General features: G+C 43.4%; 1 protein-coding gene across 4 annotated transcripts in view; it reads left to right on the top strand.

The window, feature by feature from the left end:
• The window catches only part of dip2bb (disco-interacting protein 2 homolog Bb), a 265832-nt gene that overhangs the window by 69074 nt on the left and 177690 nt on the right, over positions 1–19068 (top strand). Inside the window, exon 1 of one of the 4 annotated variants that reach the window (XM_051925022.1) lies at positions 18428–18716. The exons of the other annotated variants lie outside the window; for them this stretch is intronic. Within the exon in view, the coding sequence (XP_051780982.1) occupies positions 18704–18716 (13 nt within the window). The 5' untranslated portion in view covers positions 18428–18703. Of the gene's footprint in view, positions 1–18427; positions 18717–19068 lie in introns of those variants that run through there. 4 annotated transcript variants of the gene reach the window in all.

The following is a 19068-nucleotide window of genomic DNA, read 5'->3' as shown; positions in this document are numbered from 1 at the left end:
TATTAAAAAGTTGGCGTCTTAAATCACATTGGTTTTTGCCAAGAAGTTGGTACAAAGCATAAGAACATCAGAATTTTGACAAATGAGAGGAGACCACTCAGTCCATCAAACCTTTTTGTTTAGCTAATAGCCAAGCTGTCCCAACATCTCATCCTGATCTTTCTTAAAGGTTTTCAAGGTGTCTGCTTCAACTCCACGTCTTGCTAGTTTGTTCGAGTCCCACAACTCTTTGCGTAATGAAGTGCTTTCTTGCTTCAGTCCTAAATGCACATCCACTCAATCTCCACTAGGTGTCCTCAAGTACCTGATTCACCCTTAAGCTGAAAGAATGTTGTTGGATCTTCTTTATCGATGCCTGGATGAGGTCCCCATGCAGTCTCCTCTGCTTGAGACTAAACAGGTTTAATTCTCAGTCTGTCATAGTATGACATGTCCTTCAGTCCCATGATGCACTTGGTTGTGCTCTTCTGCACCGTTTCAAGTGCTGCCAGAATTAGGGTTCCATAGTATTCCAACGGTGATTTCACTAGTGCATTATATAGTCAAGCATATAATGTTTCTTGACTTAGGTTAAAAAGGTTAAATTATAGAAATTGTTGAGTTTAACATTTTATTTGATTTTTTAATTGCTTCTGTGCATTGCTTAGTCAATAAAAATGTTACATCAATATCTATATTACTAAACGAAGGTTGTATATATGCATGGATGCCAGACGCACTGAAGCGCACGCGCACTGCGACTCAGCGCCCCAGAGTCAAACCCAGCAGCTTCCCAGACTCAATAGGTAGCGCCCAAACACAACCTGTAAACTAAACTTCAGGTCACAATACAACCGCCGCCCGAACGCGCACACCACCGCATATAAGGTTGTATATATGCACGGATGCCAGACACAACCCGTGCCAAAAGTGCACGCGCACTCGCACAGCGCCCCAGAGTCAGTAAGTGGCGCCCAAACAACACAACACAACCTGTAAACTAAACTTGAGGTAAAGCGTGTACACCAACAAGTTGCCATGGTGACATATTTAAACACTGACATAGAATAACTAGACGCCTCATGATCAGCAGAATCGTACGTCAACGTCGCCACCATATTGTGAGTGGCACTGCTGTGGAGTGAAGTAATGAATAATGTGCTGCTTGGGATTGTACAAACCGCTGTACGCTCCAAACCAGATCCCGGGGGATTACATTTCATAGGTAACGCTGAACAATTGTTTTGGTTATATTTGGCCGTTAGAAAATCCCGTTTTATAATCTTTACTTTAGCTACGTTGTCTTTTTGAATTCTTTGTGCCGCCTCCTCAGTGTCTGCCAGCCCTCCAATTTTAGTGTCACCTGTCAATTTGACTGTTTACTAACTACACAAAATCAAAGTCATTAATATAAATAAGAACAAGTAACGGACCCACTGATGACCCCATTCTCCTCTTATTTGTGCTCTTAGTCTCCTACCGGTTAACCAACTTGAGCTCCTATTTTGTAGGTCACCTCTGACGCCTATAGCTTCTCTGTGGTGAGTTATGACTGAGTTAAAAGCTTTTTAAAAGTTGAATTAAATTCCGTTGTATATTTTGTTTTTGTCAACTATTCCTGGTTGCTTGTTCAGAAAAATGTAAGAGATTGTTTTGGTAGGACCTTCCCCTCATAAACCCACGCTGGCTGCTATTTGGAATATTTTTGTTTTGGTAATTTTTTTCTTATTATAGTTTCCATAATTTGTGCATTGCACAGAAGTATGACTTATTGGATTACAAGGATCCGTTTTTGTCTCCCCTTTCTCGAAGATTGGAGTCCCGTTCGCAACTTTCCAGGCTGGTTGTACTTCTCCTTTCTCAAGTGACTGCTGAGATATGCCCAGACAACGTCTTTCATTTCTTTCAATACAATTGGTGAAATCCCATCAGGTCCAGGGGTTTTATTAGTTTTCAATATATGGAGGACTTGAAGCACAGCTGACTCTTCTCTTTTAAAATCTATGAACTCCGAGTTAAGTTTTAAGTCTGCATGAGGAATTCCACATGTTTCTTCCTTTAACAAAATTACTGGGTGAAATATTATTTGGTTCATTTGCTCTTTCCTTCTTAGCATGTTAATATTCCTCTAGGAAACACGATGGTTATCTAAAAAGGGAAAAGTGTTTGAACTAAAGAGTGAGGTTTTTCTTTTTTGTTTTTTAAAACCTCTCCGCAAAATTATCATACATTTTTACATTATCATACATGATTAATTCCAGCATTCAAGGAAAAGCTGAAAATCTCTTATCTTCCACTAATAAAATCAAAGCCTTGAGAGATGAGTTTGGCTTGTGGGTCGCCATGGTGGAGCAAGTCAGCATGTACTGTATCTGTTACCACATGGTGCTATAAGCAGAAATGTTGGCGACCATACAATAGGGCATCTTCAAGTATCATGTTTTGTCACTGGTCAGAGCTGTAGTGTTGTTTGTAAAGTAGCTACGAATAGGCATCTGACTCGTAAAATAAGGGTCAGATATTCAGTTCATAATATTAGTTGCCGCTGCTTTGGGCTTTCCGTGTCAAAATGTCTATACTGATGCAGCCCACCATATCTCACACTGCAGGCTCATTCACCTTGTGGTTGTCTTCTCTGTTACACCATAGACATCTGCAATCTGTCAAACCGCATAAAAGAAAGTGTTCTATTGACTCGGATGGAATGTCAAAGGATGGACCTTCAGGGCAGGTCACTTTGTCACCTGAACTGGTGTGTAGCCCAGTCCATCGCACCAGTTCTTCAATGTTTTACAAAATAGTTTCATCAATATATGTACATATAAAAGGCAAAGCCCTCCTTGACTCCTCACTAATTCTCCCATTTTCCATTTAGGTGGGAAGCTGAAATTTTGTGTGCTCATTCCTTGCAGTGTACTTACAAACGTTAAGTTTGTTTCATTTCGCAATGTGCCCTGTAACAAACTTTTGAAAATAATGTTGTATTTTTGGCGGTTCTCACCATTATGCCGTAAGGAACTTTCGGAACTGACCTCTCCTTTTGGCGGTTTCATTCCTTATTTCCGTTAACAGAGGATTTATTCCATGGCAGAGACGCACAAGGGCCGCCCCCGGTCCCCCTTCCTTTTTCCACACGGCCGCTGTCCGCGCACCTATCACGTGGTTGCTTCTCACATGGCTAACTGTACGTTAAATGCTCAAGAGTAAGCTCAGCAGACAGCTTGGTCATTTTACAGCCCGAGGGCAGAACTGCAAACGTCGTTTACAAAGAGATCCTTATATCCTAAAAATGTGCATTCTAATACACAACATTTACAATCATCAAATTCACTCTCAATACCGAAATAAGCCTATGACAATTACATTGACAACCATGTTACGTAATTTTTAAAATGCTTCCTTTTCTTTTTCATAACTTCTTTAACACACTACTACTCTGCTGCGAAGCGCGGGTATTTTGCTAGTCTTAGTCTAAAAGGGCTGCCAACATTGTCATTTCTTTTGATAAACTTCAGTTTCCATCCGAAATACGTGATATTGACGCCTCACGCCTGGACAAACTGGTGAGGAAGGCAGGCTCTATTGTAGGCATGGAGCTGGACAGTTTGACATCTGTGGCAGAGCGACGGGGGCTGAGCAGACTCCTGTCAATCATGGAGAATCCACTGCATCCACTGAACAGGATCATCTCCAGACAGAGGAGCAGCTTCAGCGACAGTCTGCTGTTACCGTCCTGCTCCACTGACAGACTGAGGAGATCGTTCCTCCATCACACTATGCGACTCTTCAGTTCCACCTGGGGGGGTAAATAACATTATACAAAGTTATTGTCTGTTTTTACCTACATTTTTATTACTCTTTAATATTAGTTTTTTGTATCAGTATGCTGCTGCTGGAGTATGTGAATTTCCCCTTGGGGTTAATAAAGTTTATCTATCTATCTCTATCTCTATCTCTAGCTATCTGTAGCTATCTATATCTATCTCTAGCTATGTATATCTATCTCTAGCTATCTATATCTATCTGCATTGTAAGGTGGGCACCTATTCACCTAATGACTACAACCAGCGGCACTTTCATCTCACATCATGAAGACCTTTGAGAGGCTGGTCCTGGACTCTGTGAGTCCCCTTGTGGTAGACCACCTGGACCCCCTGCAGTTTGCCTATCGGACAAAGAATGGAGTGGAGGATGTAATTAGCTGTCCGCTCCACAAGGCTTACTGCCACCTGGGTCAAAGCTGGTCGCACTGTGAGGATTCTGCTCTCTCTCTCTCTCTCTCTCTCTCTCTCTCTCTCTCTCTCTCTCTCTCTCTCTCTCTCTCTCTCTCTCTCTCTCTCTCTCTCTCTCTCTCTCTCTCTCTCTCTCTCTCTCTCTCTCTCTCTCTCTCTCTCTCTCTCTCTCTCTCTCTCTCTCTCTCTCTCTCTCTCTCTCTCTCTCTCTCTCTCTCTCTCTCTCTCTCTCTCTCAACAGAATCCATTTCATCGGCAGTAGTAAGCATTTTTCTAATTACTTGTGCTGTCTCAATTACCTTCATCTCCCACACTGACATATTGCGTTTGGCATGAGCAATCCACACAAGACAATTCACCAATCAAAACACGATATGTGTTAGAGCCCACCCTCTCAACTTTGAGTGAAAGTGAGTTTTATTTCAAGCTGTACTTCATGATCTTTTCAATAAACAAGCAACAAAAACCTGACACATTTATTTATTTAGGCTCACATTTAATTGCACCTTTTATTTATGCTCGTGTTTCACTAAACTTTAATCTATTTATTTGTTTATTTAATTTTCCCTGAAATATTCCTCCATTTCTAATTTGGTGAGGTGAGTTGGTTAATTGGACATTAGCTGGGTGGGACTAGATGTTTAAACATCCAACCTTTTCTGGCAGTTTTTATGACAATGGCTGCAGGGTTTTCATAATTTTTGTGTTTTGTTTGAATCCCATAAATGCCTGAAGTGATTCCACTCAGTCAGACCCTTGAGCAAGGCCCTTCACCTGCAATTGCTTCGTCCAGGGTATGACATTAATCTGCATCCATCCTTGCAATCAGGTCCTTACAACTTGCAGGGAAAACTCAGGGCTGGTTGGGGGCTTTGGTTGGTGTCAGGATTGGCATTCCAGCCACGGTAAAATACCACCCACTGTCCTAGCTTGGTGCTGAGGTGTCATCCATTGCACGGCTGCACTCGGGTCCTAATTTGAGATCCTGAGGTGGTTTGTCATGTCAGGTTTTTGGGAAATCTCCCACATGAAAGAATACTTATCACAATTAAAAGATAACAAATTGTGACTATCCTCATCCTTTGAGTTAATACTTATGACAGTAAAGATTGTAAAAGTTGCTCTATAAAGTGATCCCGGTATAATTCCAGTCCATAAATGTTGTTTGATGGAGTTTGTGTATAGGGTGCTGTCTGAGCTCGGCCTCATTTCAAAGCCCACGTCACTCATTATCGGCACTTTCCTCTTAAAATAGATGCAGCGAGGCTAATTAATAAAAAGGAGAGCTGCTATTTCTAGAGACAGGCTGGCGTGTGAGCGTTCGGTGAGGCAGCTCTGAAGCCTCATCCAGGGACTTTTCCGCCGGGTCCCTTAGTGTCGGGTTGTTTTAATCTCGTCTATGCTTTCAATGCCAGGCTGTTTGATCGTGTTGGGAGGTGAAATGTAAGGGCTTTATGGGGTCTGGCATGATTCTGGCATTTGTGTCAAAGTAATCCTAGGAGCAGACTGCAGACCACTATTTCCCTTACCCTGCAGCCGGCTGACATCAGCTCTCCTCCTGGCCTGACCATGAAAACTGAAGTGCAGGCTGCTGTGCTGACTAAAGCTCAGATCCAGGGTGCATTTGGTCAGTGTCTACTCGTCTACAGTAATTCAGACACCTTTGTAGTGAAAGAAAATTAAAAAAAAAAAAAAACTTAAGGTAACTCAAAAAGATAATGGATAGTTGAAAATAAGTCAAAGATGAGGAAATAAATAGAAAGAAAGTCATTAGTATATGTTTCAAGGTTTTTCTGTCAAACTCCGGCTAAACATGGTTGCTCCAGCCTACCTTTTAATTCTTGAGCTAATGAGGTGAGGGTCATGGCTTCTATTAAAACACCACCACCCCAAAATCCAACCTGGGAAATAAATTGTGGCAATGATACCAAAGAGAAAAAAACAAAATTTAGATAATTTTAATTGATTTATTTTATAGTGATGACATTGTGAATGGGTCATTGACTTGGATAGTGAAACGGTGGAAGAATCAACAGATTAATTAATTGAAAAAATTTTCTAATTGGACAAGTTTGATAAAACCCTCTTTGAGACAGAAACCAGGCAGGAGGAAGCTTGTCCCTTGCGTCCTTTATTTACTCCCCAGCAAATGTTGAAGAGGGAGCACCCATCACAGCAGTCTGTTACAGAATGATCAAAGAAATATGGGCAGAGGCCCACTTTATAAACACCTGAATTAATCCTGACACTCCGATTGGTTCATTGGCTTATACCCCAATACAGGGGGTCCTCGGATTACGACACAGTTCCGTTCCTACAACAGTGATGTAACCCAAATTTTGGTGTAAGTCGAAACACACCCTAGCCTAAGTCACTTACCTATCCTAACACATTTGCAAAATCATAATCTAGAACATTAAAACACAACGAAGCCACAGAAAAAGGAAACGGACCTAAATATACTGTACTGTACACTGCACCGTAGTAACAGAAAAAATGGCAAGAAATTTGTGTTTTAAAAAAAAAAAAAAAAAAAAAAAAATCCTTACATTTATTCCTTTTGATCTCTTTACAATGTCTAATTTCACTTCCATCGTGACAGGTTTCCTCTTCTTTGAAGCTCTACCATCTGAAGAGCCATAAGGGCCAAAAAGTCGCCAAACAAAGCAACACAAACAGAACATTTCCTCCTCGCGCAACCAAACTAGTTTGCCAAATCCCTCACTCATACGCCGCGTTACTTCGTGTTCTTCCACTACGTGTAACCAAACTAGTTTGCCCACATAGTCTGTAAGTACGTCGCTAATGGCGTAAGCCAAAACACTCGCATTGAGCATTGTAAACTCGAGACGTTGTATCTCGAGATGTTGTAACCCGAGAACCCCCTGTAACTTAGCTAAATAGAAGTCTGCTTCACTACACTCTTGTTTTTCCTCATATCTCTTAGGTTCAGCGATTACCCTTGAAATCTCCATGTATGTGACAACTGCCCAGTCTTGAAGTTTACAGGACATCTGCTGATCCCTTTATCATCTCTTAGTACATTTTGTGTATTACATCAACCTTTCTTCTAGTACATTCTTGTCTTTTATTCACTTAACCATTTCAGTAGTTCACTTCATGACATTTTTAAAACAATGCTTATATATTTCAGTGTGTACTGCAAACCATAATACTTGACTATTGTTACATCCAGATTATTCTGTCACAAAACTGATGCATATGGCACTGTATGACTGAACCGCCATGAGACGTCCAGTGACTTCAGTTGTGCAAAGCTGCAGCGGGGTGCAGTGTATGTCAATAATATCCAACTGCAGAGCCTTGCGTCACCACATTCTCTTGGTGGAAGTTAGATTAGGGTAACTTCAGGTTAGAGGTTAGTGTTAAGGTTAGGTTGTAGTATGCATGGTTAGGGGCGTATGCAATTAGCCCATAGTATAAATAATAATTCTTTGCATTTATATAGTGCTTTTCTCACTACTGGAAGCGCTCAGCAATTGGAGGTTAAGGGCCTTGCTCAAGGGCCCAAGAGAGCAGAGTCCCTATTGGCATTTACGGAATTCGAACCGGCAACCTTCTGATTGCCAGTGCAGATCCCTAGCCTCAGAGCCACCACTCCGCCACAAACGTGAGGTAATGTCACTTCTGCCATGAAACTGCTGCTCGTTATATTCAATGACTTCCACCAAACAACTACGGTGACGTGATGCTTCTTGTATATGTGGCAAAAAAGTTAATTGATTGTGATTAAGAGGAAGGACAGTGTAGACATCATCTCCATTAGCACTGTTCACAGTGCTGTGACTGTCAAAGATCGTGTTCAAGGAAGTGCATAACTCGCTAAGCCTTGCGCTGTGGTAGCCCACAATAACACAAGGGGTGGCATCAATCGTGCAGATCAGACATTGACTTTCTACCACAATAAAGAAGAAAAGTGCATAAAGAGACACGCGTCTACTGTCCCAACTGCAACAACGAGCAGTGCGTTGGTGACTGTCAAGTCAAGTGACTGTATTGTCATGCCATCCATAAAGCATATTGCAGCATACAGTGAAATAAAATAACAGAACCGCATTGCAACATACACATAAACAGAGTGCAAGACAGGTCAAGAACTACTCTATACTGTACTATAAATAAGTGAGTAGACAGTAATAATTTGAAATAGATTACTAATTAATAACAACATCTAATAATATAAACAACAGTAGTAACAATCGTTACAAATGCATTGATCTGAGGGCAGGGGGGCTGCACAGAGTTCAGAGTCTGGACCACCAAGGTGTAGGAGCTGTGGCAGAAGTGGTGTGGGTGCTACAGATCATTATTCCAGATGGAAGTGGGTACAAAGAGAAAACCAAATCCCCCAAAGGATGTGGCAGTGGGCTCCAGATAAACATTTATTGCTGTAGTAATGCTGACATTCTGGTATGTACATGTTTCTGCTACATAGTATATTTTTTTTTCAGAAAAACCACTGCGTTTTTGGCTCGGTTATTTTCAGGGGTGAAAATAATGCTAAAGAGGTTAGAAAGCCCTATATCTAATTTAGAAATACAGTGGTACTTCGGTATACGTCCTTAATCCGTTCCAGATCCTTTGACTTATACCAAACAGGACGTATACCAAACAAATTTTTCCCATAAGAAATAAAGGGAAAACGATTAATCCGTTCCCATGAAAAAAAATCCTATTGTTATTGGCATATTATACATTGATGGGGTTGTATAAAATAATTTAAACACTGCTTAATACTAAAATACATAAATACAAAAGCAATTAGATGAAATAAATGAAAGTTTAACCTCACTTTACGTTTTAATAACATCTTTGTTTTTCACAATCGTAGATACCGTCATTCTCGCCATATGGTATGCAGCAGCCAAATCCCGGATACGCATGCCACCTTCATACTTTTCAACAATCAATTCAAATTTACGTGAAAATTCAGAGAGTTATAGCGCAGGTTGTTCAGTGAATGCTAGCAACTGGCGTACTGACACTCGTGGGCTGTCGTGGCTTTGTCTCGAGAGAAGTGAACAAGTCCTCACAGGTGGCGCAGTGGTAGTGCTGCTGCTTTGCAGTAAGGAGACTGTGGAAGATTGTGGGTTCGCTTCCCAGTTCCTCCCTGTGTGGATAGCGCTTTGAGTACTGAGAAAAGCGCTATATAAATGTAATGAATTATTATTATTATTATTATTAAGTGTAGCACGCGGTGTTCTAGCACACGAGTCATATTCCAAACAAAGGTCGTATACCAAGCAAAATTTTTTGCGTACAAACAGGACGTATACCAAGTTGGACTTATTCCAAAGTGGACGTATACCGAAGTACCACTGTAGCCAGAAACTCCACTTGAAAAGAAACGATATTAACAAGATGAGCAGGAAGTACTCCCACTGACCTTTTACCATGTAACGATGATGATGATGTTGGAGACCCCCACTTTCGGGAGATCTTGCCTAGAGATGTTGTGATAACTACCCCTTAAAATAGTGGTGCCCAGGGAAGATGCAGAATATATTTGTAATGGTATTAAAGTTGAACCCTAGCTAAAAAGTAATGCAAGAAATGGATTCCCTGACCCCCCAAAAAAATAAAAAAATCTATAGTTGTTATAAAAAAACACTGTTCATAACACGGAGACCCCAAGCTGTGCTTGTCGAGACTGAGGCCCTAACACGTTCCCAACTTGAAAGTCAATTTGGGAGCATTGAAGCCCCACATGACTCCCCTGACTGCATTCTCTTACGTTATGTAGTTCCATTGCTTACGCCAGGTTCACTTTGAACGACTTCTAATCGTTGGCTCTGTCAGACTTGCCGATGGCAGTTGCTGATCTCGTCACCGGACTGCATCAATGTACACGATTGATAATCACTGGACATGTCACCCTCTGGTGTCTGAGAATTGCTAGGTGGTGAGCAGACTTTGACCAAATGCGGCCAGGACCTGAGCTTTAGGCAGTATAGAGGCCTGCACTTCAGTTTTTGGGTAAAGTTGATCTGGCAACATTCTTTCAGCTTTAGGGTACTTGAGGACATCATTGGAAATCAAGGGGAAGTGCATTTTAGACTGAAGCCAGGAAAGGCTTCTTTATGCAAAGACTTGTGGGACTCTGGAATAAGCTACTGAATCATGGAGTTGAAGCAGAAACCTCGACAACCTTTTAGATGAATCTGAGTGAGCTATTCGCTAAACAGACGGACTGAATGGTCTCCTCTCGTTTGTCAAATTTCTTGTGTTTCTTATGTCAAATTTAGCAACTTCATTATGACTTTCCAACGCAGTTGTCGATTTTTCTGACTGCCAATCTGACATGCTGCCTGATGGAGCCTGAGCTGCACAAGTGGTTAACAGGTCTGGTGAGTTCAGTCGTAATCTCTGCCCTTTTTTAACTTATTTCTTGTTCCCCTCCAATTCTGTTGTGGTACATCAGTGGTCTCAAACTCCAATCCTGGAGGGCCGCACTGGCTGCAGGTTTTCATTGTAACCTTTTTCTTAATTAGTGACCTGTTTTTGCTGCTAATTAACTCCTTTTCCTTTTATTTTAATTGACTTATTGTTGAGATTTGTTCCCTTGATCGTTCCTCTGAATTGCTTAATTTCTTTCCATAAATGGCACCAAAACAGAACTGAAATGTGAAGTGAGTGAGCTGACAGAAGAGCAACTAAGTCAGGGCCTTCAACTTCAACCAGTTGCTTAATTAGGCTCTGATTCTTGTTGTTAATTAAACTCGTTCTTTAATTCTGTGGCTTGTTGCTGCCCTCATTGTACAATATCAGACATTTCTGAAATTGTTGGTTTTCTCTTTTCTAAGAGCTCTGGTCAAGTGTTTTGTGGACCTGAGCAGATCAGCATTCCGGAGACCTTCACTTTTCTTTATTTTCAGATATTGTATGAAGGACACAGTTTGCTGCTCATGTTTTGGGTCAGTTTGTATCTCATTATTGCTTGGCTGCTAATTAAGCAAAAAGAAACAATTGAGGGGTCTGAGTCTTCAAGAGCAAATCAATTAAAATGAATTCAAAGGAAGTGAATTAGCAGCAAAAACAGGTCACTGATAAAGAAAAGGGTTGGAATGAAAACCTGCAGCCACTGGGGCCCTCCAGGACCGGAGTTTGACACCACTGTGGTACGTAAAACATGGAACGCCAGCCAGATGATAGCGATGGGCGGTCCATGAATGATTTTGTTCTTTTTAATGAATCGGGTCCATGAATGATTTTGTTCTTTTTAATGAATCGTATGAATCAATTCAGTGGAGCTTAGTGAGTGTGCTAAAGCTCATGAGTGTCCTGGGTGATGTCGTCAGCGCCTTTCATTTCACGGACGCTGACAGATGTTTAAAGCTCATGCACAAGAACCACCTGAATTGAGTCTCAACTCCTTCACTAGCCAAGCACCAGTCTAACAATTCTTGTTCATGTGAGTTGCGAACAAATCATTACGAGTTGCACCATTCTCATTCACTTGTGACTGTGTAATGAATCGTCATATTTTAATTATGCATTGTAAATGTTATCATGCTTTGTGTACGGAAACAGGACGATGATATATGAATTATGATATTAAATATATAAATGAATAAGTGATATTTATATACACAAGCACATACATATATATGCAAATCTTTCTATGTAATACGCTACTGTGGCTGTCCGTTTGTTTGTCCAGGATTTTAAGTCACCAGTAGCTCACAAATCGTTTCAACTATTGACCTGAAATTTGGTGCACATACACTACGTGACTCTACTATCCACTTTCGGGGTAATAATTGACCTCCAATGTTATTCCTCTTTTTATTTTTCATCCATCTATCTATCCATTTTCCAACCCGCTGAATCCGAACACAGGGTCACGGGGGTCTGCTGGAGCCAATCCCAGCCAACACTGGGCACAAGGCAGGGAACCAATCCCGGGCAGGGTGCCAACCCACCACAGGAAACACACAAACACACCCACACACCAAGCACACACTTGGGCCAATTTAGAATCACCAATCCACCTAACCTGCATGTCTTTGGACTGTGGGAGGAAACCCACGCAGACACGGGGAGAACATGCAAACTCCACAATGCAATACAATACAATACAATACAGTTTATTTTTGTATAGCCCAAAATCACACAGGAAGTGCCGCAATGGGCTTTAACAGGCCCTGCCTCTTGACAGCCCCCCAGCCTTGACTCTCTAGACAAGGAAAAACTCCCAAAAAAAAACCTAGTAGGGAAAAATGGAAGAAACCTTGGGAAAGGCAGTTCAAAGAGAGACCCCTTTCCAGGTAGATTGGGCGTGCAGTGGGTGTCAAAAGAAGGGGGTCAATACAATACAATACAATACAATACAGTACAGTACACATAACAATTTCTCAATATAGTAAGAAATAAAAAAAAAAAAAAAAAAAAAAAATATAAATTTTAGAAGTACAGAGTAGAATTTAACAGTAGATGATATATCCCATAATAAGATTTGTATTTGTATAGAGTCCTGGAGACCTCATCCTTCAAGCTGCCTCCCCCATTTGGCCATTCCACAGCTGAGACAGTGCTGGGCCAGCCAATCCGATGAAAGGACCCCTCTTTCTCACGATTCCTGCGATCCTCCATCTGGGATGACTTTTCCTTAGGCAGGCAAAACAACTTGGCAGGTGGGCCATGGCACCAAGTGCAATATTTGAGTACCGAGAAGAAAAACAGAGTCCACGCGGGGTGGACCCGGGAAGCAAACCCAGGTCTCCTAACTGCGAGGCAGCAGCGCTACCACTGCGCCACCGTGCCGCCCTCTTTTTATTTTTATTTTAGTTTATTGTAGAATCAGCTCTCGGCAGCAGCCGTGCGGCACATGTGTACGGGCGCCGTTCTCATTCCCTCCCACCTTCGCCATCACTTCCTCTACTTCTAAATATCTTAAATCATTCTTGAGGCAGATTGAAGACTTAAGTGCCAGCTTAAGTGAAAAATTAAGAAAAATGTAATTGCAACACAAACACTGACTTAATCAGTTTTATCGCAAAAAGATGCCGATGGAAGAAGAAAAGAAGTGCGCCGCTAGGGTGGAGAAAAGAAGAGCTGCTCAGGAAGCAGCAAGCGCATCAACCTCTGAGCAAAAGAATGGTTAAACGTACAGAAAAAGAGGATGACAACTAGGAATGCTCAAGTCAAGTGGATTTGTGCAGTGCGCCGTTACTGGTTATTAAAATAATACATTTGTGATACAGTCAGAGGTTGCCTCCACCAAGACTTCCCATGTATGTCAGACTCTGAATGGATCAAAGGAATCGGTTCACTTTAACTTGAAACTCAAAAGAATCGAATCAGTAAAGTGAATTGAATCTCCCATCACTAACAGACGAGCATTTTTTCTGTTCTTAGAGGTCCATAATAACACTTACGTTCCTTATTCCTCGTCGTGGCGTCATACGCGTTGTAGTTCTGGATGAGCATTCATTGGTTGCTGCTCTCATGCCTGCAGAGCCCGACCTTACAACTAAAGACACAATCCTGTCTCATTCTGTTCAGGTGAGTTGCCTGGGTATGTCAGACTTGACAACTTTTGGGGTAGTGCAAAGCCATCTACCTGTTGCTAAGGTTTTCTGAATGAAAATCACTGGAAAAGTCGCATAATGTGACATGGCGTTTAGTGTTTTTTTAAATTTTTTTTATTATTGTTACCCCACTGGTGTCATATTTGATGACGGGCTGCTAAATTTTGCAATGACCCAAGTCATACGGCAGCTTGTGCTGCAATGTGTGATCTTGTTGTTGGTAAAGCGTCTTGTCTTGCCTGCCTGCCTTACCACACTAGGCTTGGAGAAAGGCCAACGTGAAGCTGGGCTTGTCTTTGGGTTGGCCGCAGCCCTGGTTTATTGACGTTAAGCCTGCTGATTCAGCCATTGCCAGTGGGAAGTTTCACGCGATTTGTGAGCTAAAAGTAATTTGAGAGCAGAAGTGAAACCTCATTAAGGGGACAACCTCTGGCAGTGCTGCATGCTGCTTACCACAGTGGCTGTTGTCACCATGTCTGTCTGTCCACAAGAAATGTGCAGCGTCTCCGCATTTAGGGCAACTGAGTCAACTTGTATCTCAACTGGCTATCCTTGGTATCTTTAATTATGACCGGAGGTCTCGTTTATAAAATGCTGCGTGGATTTTAGCTTGAAAGCCAAAAAATAGGATAATTTGTTTTAAAATGAAAAAATCATGGGGTACACACATGGCATAAGCAATTTACCTTTATAAATCACAATCATCTTGTAAATGTACGTACTGTACGTGAGTGTGCTTTGACCCCTGCTCGTTGCCACCATGGAGCACACTGGTCAATCTCGTATCACGATGCTGCAGACCTTCACGGGTGACAGAGCAGCCTCCCACCTGACGCATCACGACACTGCGTTTAGAGGGTTTCTATGGTGCTCTCCGCACAGCACTGAAGTGGCGTAAGGCACCATAATCTGAACGGGTACCCACTTTCACCTGGCACATGAAACAACAATCATGTTGTTGTAATGAACAGTACAGGCCATTTGAAACAGACGTTTACCTTACCAACAAGCCAGCCATCACCTACAGCACCATCATGTCTGTCAACAATAAATGAGTCACGAGTTGACCCAGGCCATTGAGCTTCAGTGTTTGTCAGCCACATCTCGGCATCACAGATGATGTGTGTATTAATGGAGCGTTAAGTGCTTATGGTTAAGAAAAGCAGCTTCATTCTTTTCAGCTCTCCTTATTGCAATATTAGTTCATTAAATCGCTCCGATTACATTGGGAGAAGCGGGCACTGCGGTACAAGCTCCTCGTGGTCCCTGTACCATGCACGTGTGCCCACACCTTATGAAAACCTGGATTTAGCTCATCATCGATCAGTTAATGGCTTCCAAGCGCAGTGGGCACGACAGAGTGAAGCCTGACTGAGGTATTCCTGACCTGTCAGCCAGCTCACTGAGAAGTGACAACAGGTAGCTGATACAAACTGATAAAAAACTGATAAATGTGAAAATACGCAGCATTGGCCCCCTCAAAATGGAACTAAAAATACAGTCTGTCAGTGCACGTTATAATATACGGCTCGGCGATAAGAATTATTATATGTGTGAGTTGTCATTTTGTTGTTTTTGGCTGCATTTCCCTACTTGACCAAGGGTGTCGCCATTTCCCAGTTTCTACAAAATGTTGCATAAGGATGGGTCAGAGTTTGTGTTGAACTCGCGTTCAAGTTTTATTTTATAAATACATTTTGACATTTGTGTGGAAAGTTGCATACTTACATTTCAGATCTCTGTTTGTGTGTATGCATGCTTTAGAAATCGGACCCCTGCTTTGGTGCCAGGGTGCAGTAGCTGCTCTTCATGGTCTCTGTAGTGTTCCAGATTGTTTTGCCCCTGTACATCTTGTCACAGTCTCTCTCCCTCTCGATCACTTCATCACCATCTTGTGGTGCTGTTAGCCTGGTCCTTTCACAATGGCTGCTGGGACTTTTGCCCTAACGGTAGATGCTGCGAGATGGAAGCCTGGTCCATGCTGTTGGCTGCTTGTGCCCATCACAGTCATTGTCTGGGCTGTTCGACATTTGCATTGCGCTCATGACACCACTAGTGTAGGCTCATCATGGTCCCGGTACATTTTCTCACCTTGATCCTCCTCCACAATGGGCCCCTCAATTGTGCTATTCACATTACCACCTGAGCTTTCCAATGCTGTCACTTTTCCCTTAGGCATCTTCACCTTGCTCATAGGCACTCCTGAAGCCACCTGCAGGGCCTTTGGCCTTCACCCTTTGTGCTGCGGAGTGAGAGGCTGACTTGTTCACATCACCACCATCTTGTGGTCCTTGTAGGACTTTGGCTCTATCCATTTATTCTACCAGGTGGGAGCCTGGCCCAGGCCACTTACCTTGATGCTCTCAGCTGCTCACATTCTAATAACGTGACACCACACGCACATTAATTTTGGAAGCCCCTCTTCCAGATGCTGCTCCCGAAATGTTTCTCACTGAGATCCCTCACTCCTTCCTACACCCTCACTATGGTGTCTTCATTCCAGAACCCTTTACGTGGCCACCTTGGTTTCCTTCCTCAGGTGTGCGTGCTGCCACTTACCTCTTTGGCATCTTCATCTCCCTCACTGACATCTGCAGGACCTTCAATCTGGACTGTTTGTGTTGCCAGGTACAAGGCTGGCCTGGTCACATCACCATTATCTTGCGGGACCATTGGTCTGGTCCCTGCACAGTGCATGCTGGGGGTTTGGCTCTATCTGCCTATGCTGCTAGGTGTGAATCTCACTCAGTCCATACCCCTTCATGTTGTTGGCTGCTCATGCCCACTTTCCTAACTCCCAGTACTTTTCCTAAGTATGATCACCAAATCCTCCCTATGCCCTCACAATGTGCACCTGATTATGTCCACTCTTATTGCAGTCTCGTTTCTACCCTGAGGTTGGCATTCTGCCATTAAACTCTTTGGCATCTTCATCTCGCTCACTGGCACTCAGGGTCTTTGGCGTATACTGTATGTACTGGCATGTGCAAAGCTATCTTGATCAGATCACCACCATCTTGTAGGGCCATTGGTCTGGTCCCCACGCAATGCCTGCTGGGACTTTGACTCTATCTGCCTATGGTACCAGCTGTGAATTTCACTCAGTCCATGCACCTTCATATAATACTTGTAATGTGATGCCACACACAGTCTTTTTGGAAGCCCCTCTCCCACTAGTTGCCTTGCTGCACCTTTTTCCCTGCTCTCAGTACTTTTTCCACTGAAACCCTAAAGTCGTCTTTATACCCTCACAATGGAGCCTTCGTGTTGCCACGTTGGTTTTTGCCATGAGGCCCTCATACTGCCATTTTGGTGTCACTCTTCAAACCATCTGCAGGTCCTTCAATCTTGGCTATTTATGCTGCCCATTGCAAAGTGACTTGGTCACGTCACCACCATCTTCAGGGGCTGTTGGTCCTTACACAATACCTGCTGGGACTTTGGCTCTATCTGTCTATGCTTCCAGATTGGAGTTCTGCTCAGTCCATACCAGTGTTGAATCGGTACTAAAATATTTGGACCTTGGTATCGGTACCAAAACAATTCTGAAACAAATAATGGATAATTACAACCTTCCATTAACACCCCCCCCATATGTTACTCCAGTCTTTTGATGACATAAAGGGTGTGTTGAGGGTCCCCCGTCAAGTCTCAATCACGTTAAAGCAACATAGGAGGATGATCCCCCTTGAAGTCTTGATTACATCAAATTAATAAGTGGGAGTGGCCCCTGTGAAGTCTTGATCACGTCAAAGTCATAGGGGGGGTGGTCCCCCTTGAAATCTCGATCACGTCACATTAGTAAGGGGGAGTGTACCACGTCAAGTCTCAGTCTTGTTGAAGCAATGGGGTGGAGTTGGGTGGTGTCAACCGTCGGTGAGCAATAAAGGGGGAAGGTTCCTCATGAAGAGTCAATCTAATCAAAGCAGTAAAGGGGTGGGGGGAGTCCCCCTTGAAGTGTCCGTTGCCTCAAATCAATAAGGGTGAGGGTCCCCCATGAAATTTCTTGTCGAAGAAATGGGGGGGGGGGGTGGGGTGGGGTGGTGTCAATCCCCTGGTGATGTCTCTGTTGCTTTGAAGCAATAAGAGGGATGTCCCCTGTAAAGCCTCGGTCTCATCAAAGCAGTAGGGATGGTTTATGGGGGGGGGGGGGGTAGGTGGATGTAGGTGGAAATGTGGCAGTCCTCCTTGAAGTCTCAATCTCTTCAAAGCAGGATTGTTTCATAAAGTCTCCAGCACGTCGAAGCATGTTTTTACCTATTCAGCCTGCTGCCAGTTTCAATACCCCACCCTTGCCCCACCGATACCCCCGAATGTTCCCTACCCTCTGATTCTGCACCTTCCATTAGCCCCTTGTTTTCTGACCTGGGCCCTTTATGCCACCATTTTGGCCGTTGACCCAGGCCTAACAAGCCACAGGCTGGGCACCATCAGTAATGCTGATTGGAGTCCCCTTCGTCCCTCTGGCTTAGCGGTGGTCTTGGCCTTCTTCCTACACCCCCACCGCTCATCCTTGAAGGCACTATCAGTGTTTTTTCAGGTTGCCTCATTTGCATGTGACGCTGTTTCTCCGAGGCTCTCAAGGAGGAAGTTGCACGTACGGGATGTGATGAAGCAGTGCTGGTCCTCCTTCCCGGTTTCGCGCAGCAAACGGAAGTGAAGTCAGCCCATGGTGACTCTGGCCGAGGCTGATAACGTGCTGTTCATTCTCGCTGGACGCTTGGTGTGAGCCTTTTATTTATAAAGTGAGGGCCCATCACACGTTAACGTCTGGAGCAGCACTTGGCTGGTGATGTTTGATTTCCTGCCCTGCGAGGCCAGCAAGGCCCGGCTCCGACTTTCTAGGCTGCCTAGTTCCTGATTTGGAACAAAGGAAGCGGGGATGAAAAGCAAAAGTGGAAATTCCTCCAGAGGATCCTCGAAAATTTGAACTGGCAAAGAATGCAGCAGCCGGGTGAGTCTGTCTGAAGCCGTGCCCCTCTGGTGGGATCAGTGCTCTGCCGTCTCACAGGGCCCCGTGGGCTGCCATTTCTGAAGGAGATTTTCATGGCATCGCTGGTGGGTGTGATGTATGTGTAAATCTCAGACCGCAGGCAGGGTGAGACTGTCACTGAGGGCTACCACGGTTGAGTAGCGTCTGGAAGTGGCATTGACATGCTGATAGACACCTCTGTCAGCCTCTGGCGGGTTTAATGTTGGTGGAGATGTGTGATGTGAGTTAGATGTTGCTGGAAGCTCTTTGATGGTGGAACTTGTTAGGGCAGAGAATGCTGGGAGATTGTTTGATTGGATCATTCTGGTTGATT

Source organism: Erpetoichthys calabaricus, chromosome 3 (assembly GCF_900747795.2).
Source record: "Erpetoichthys calabaricus chromosome 3, fErpCal1.3, whole genome shotgun sequence".
NCBI classification, from domain to species: Eukaryota; Metazoa; Chordata; class Cladistia; order Polypteriformes; family Polypteridae; genus Erpetoichthys; species Erpetoichthys calabaricus.
The sequence above is the reverse complement of the archived record's forward strand: the minus strand, read 5'-3'. Positions and strand labels throughout refer to the sequence as shown.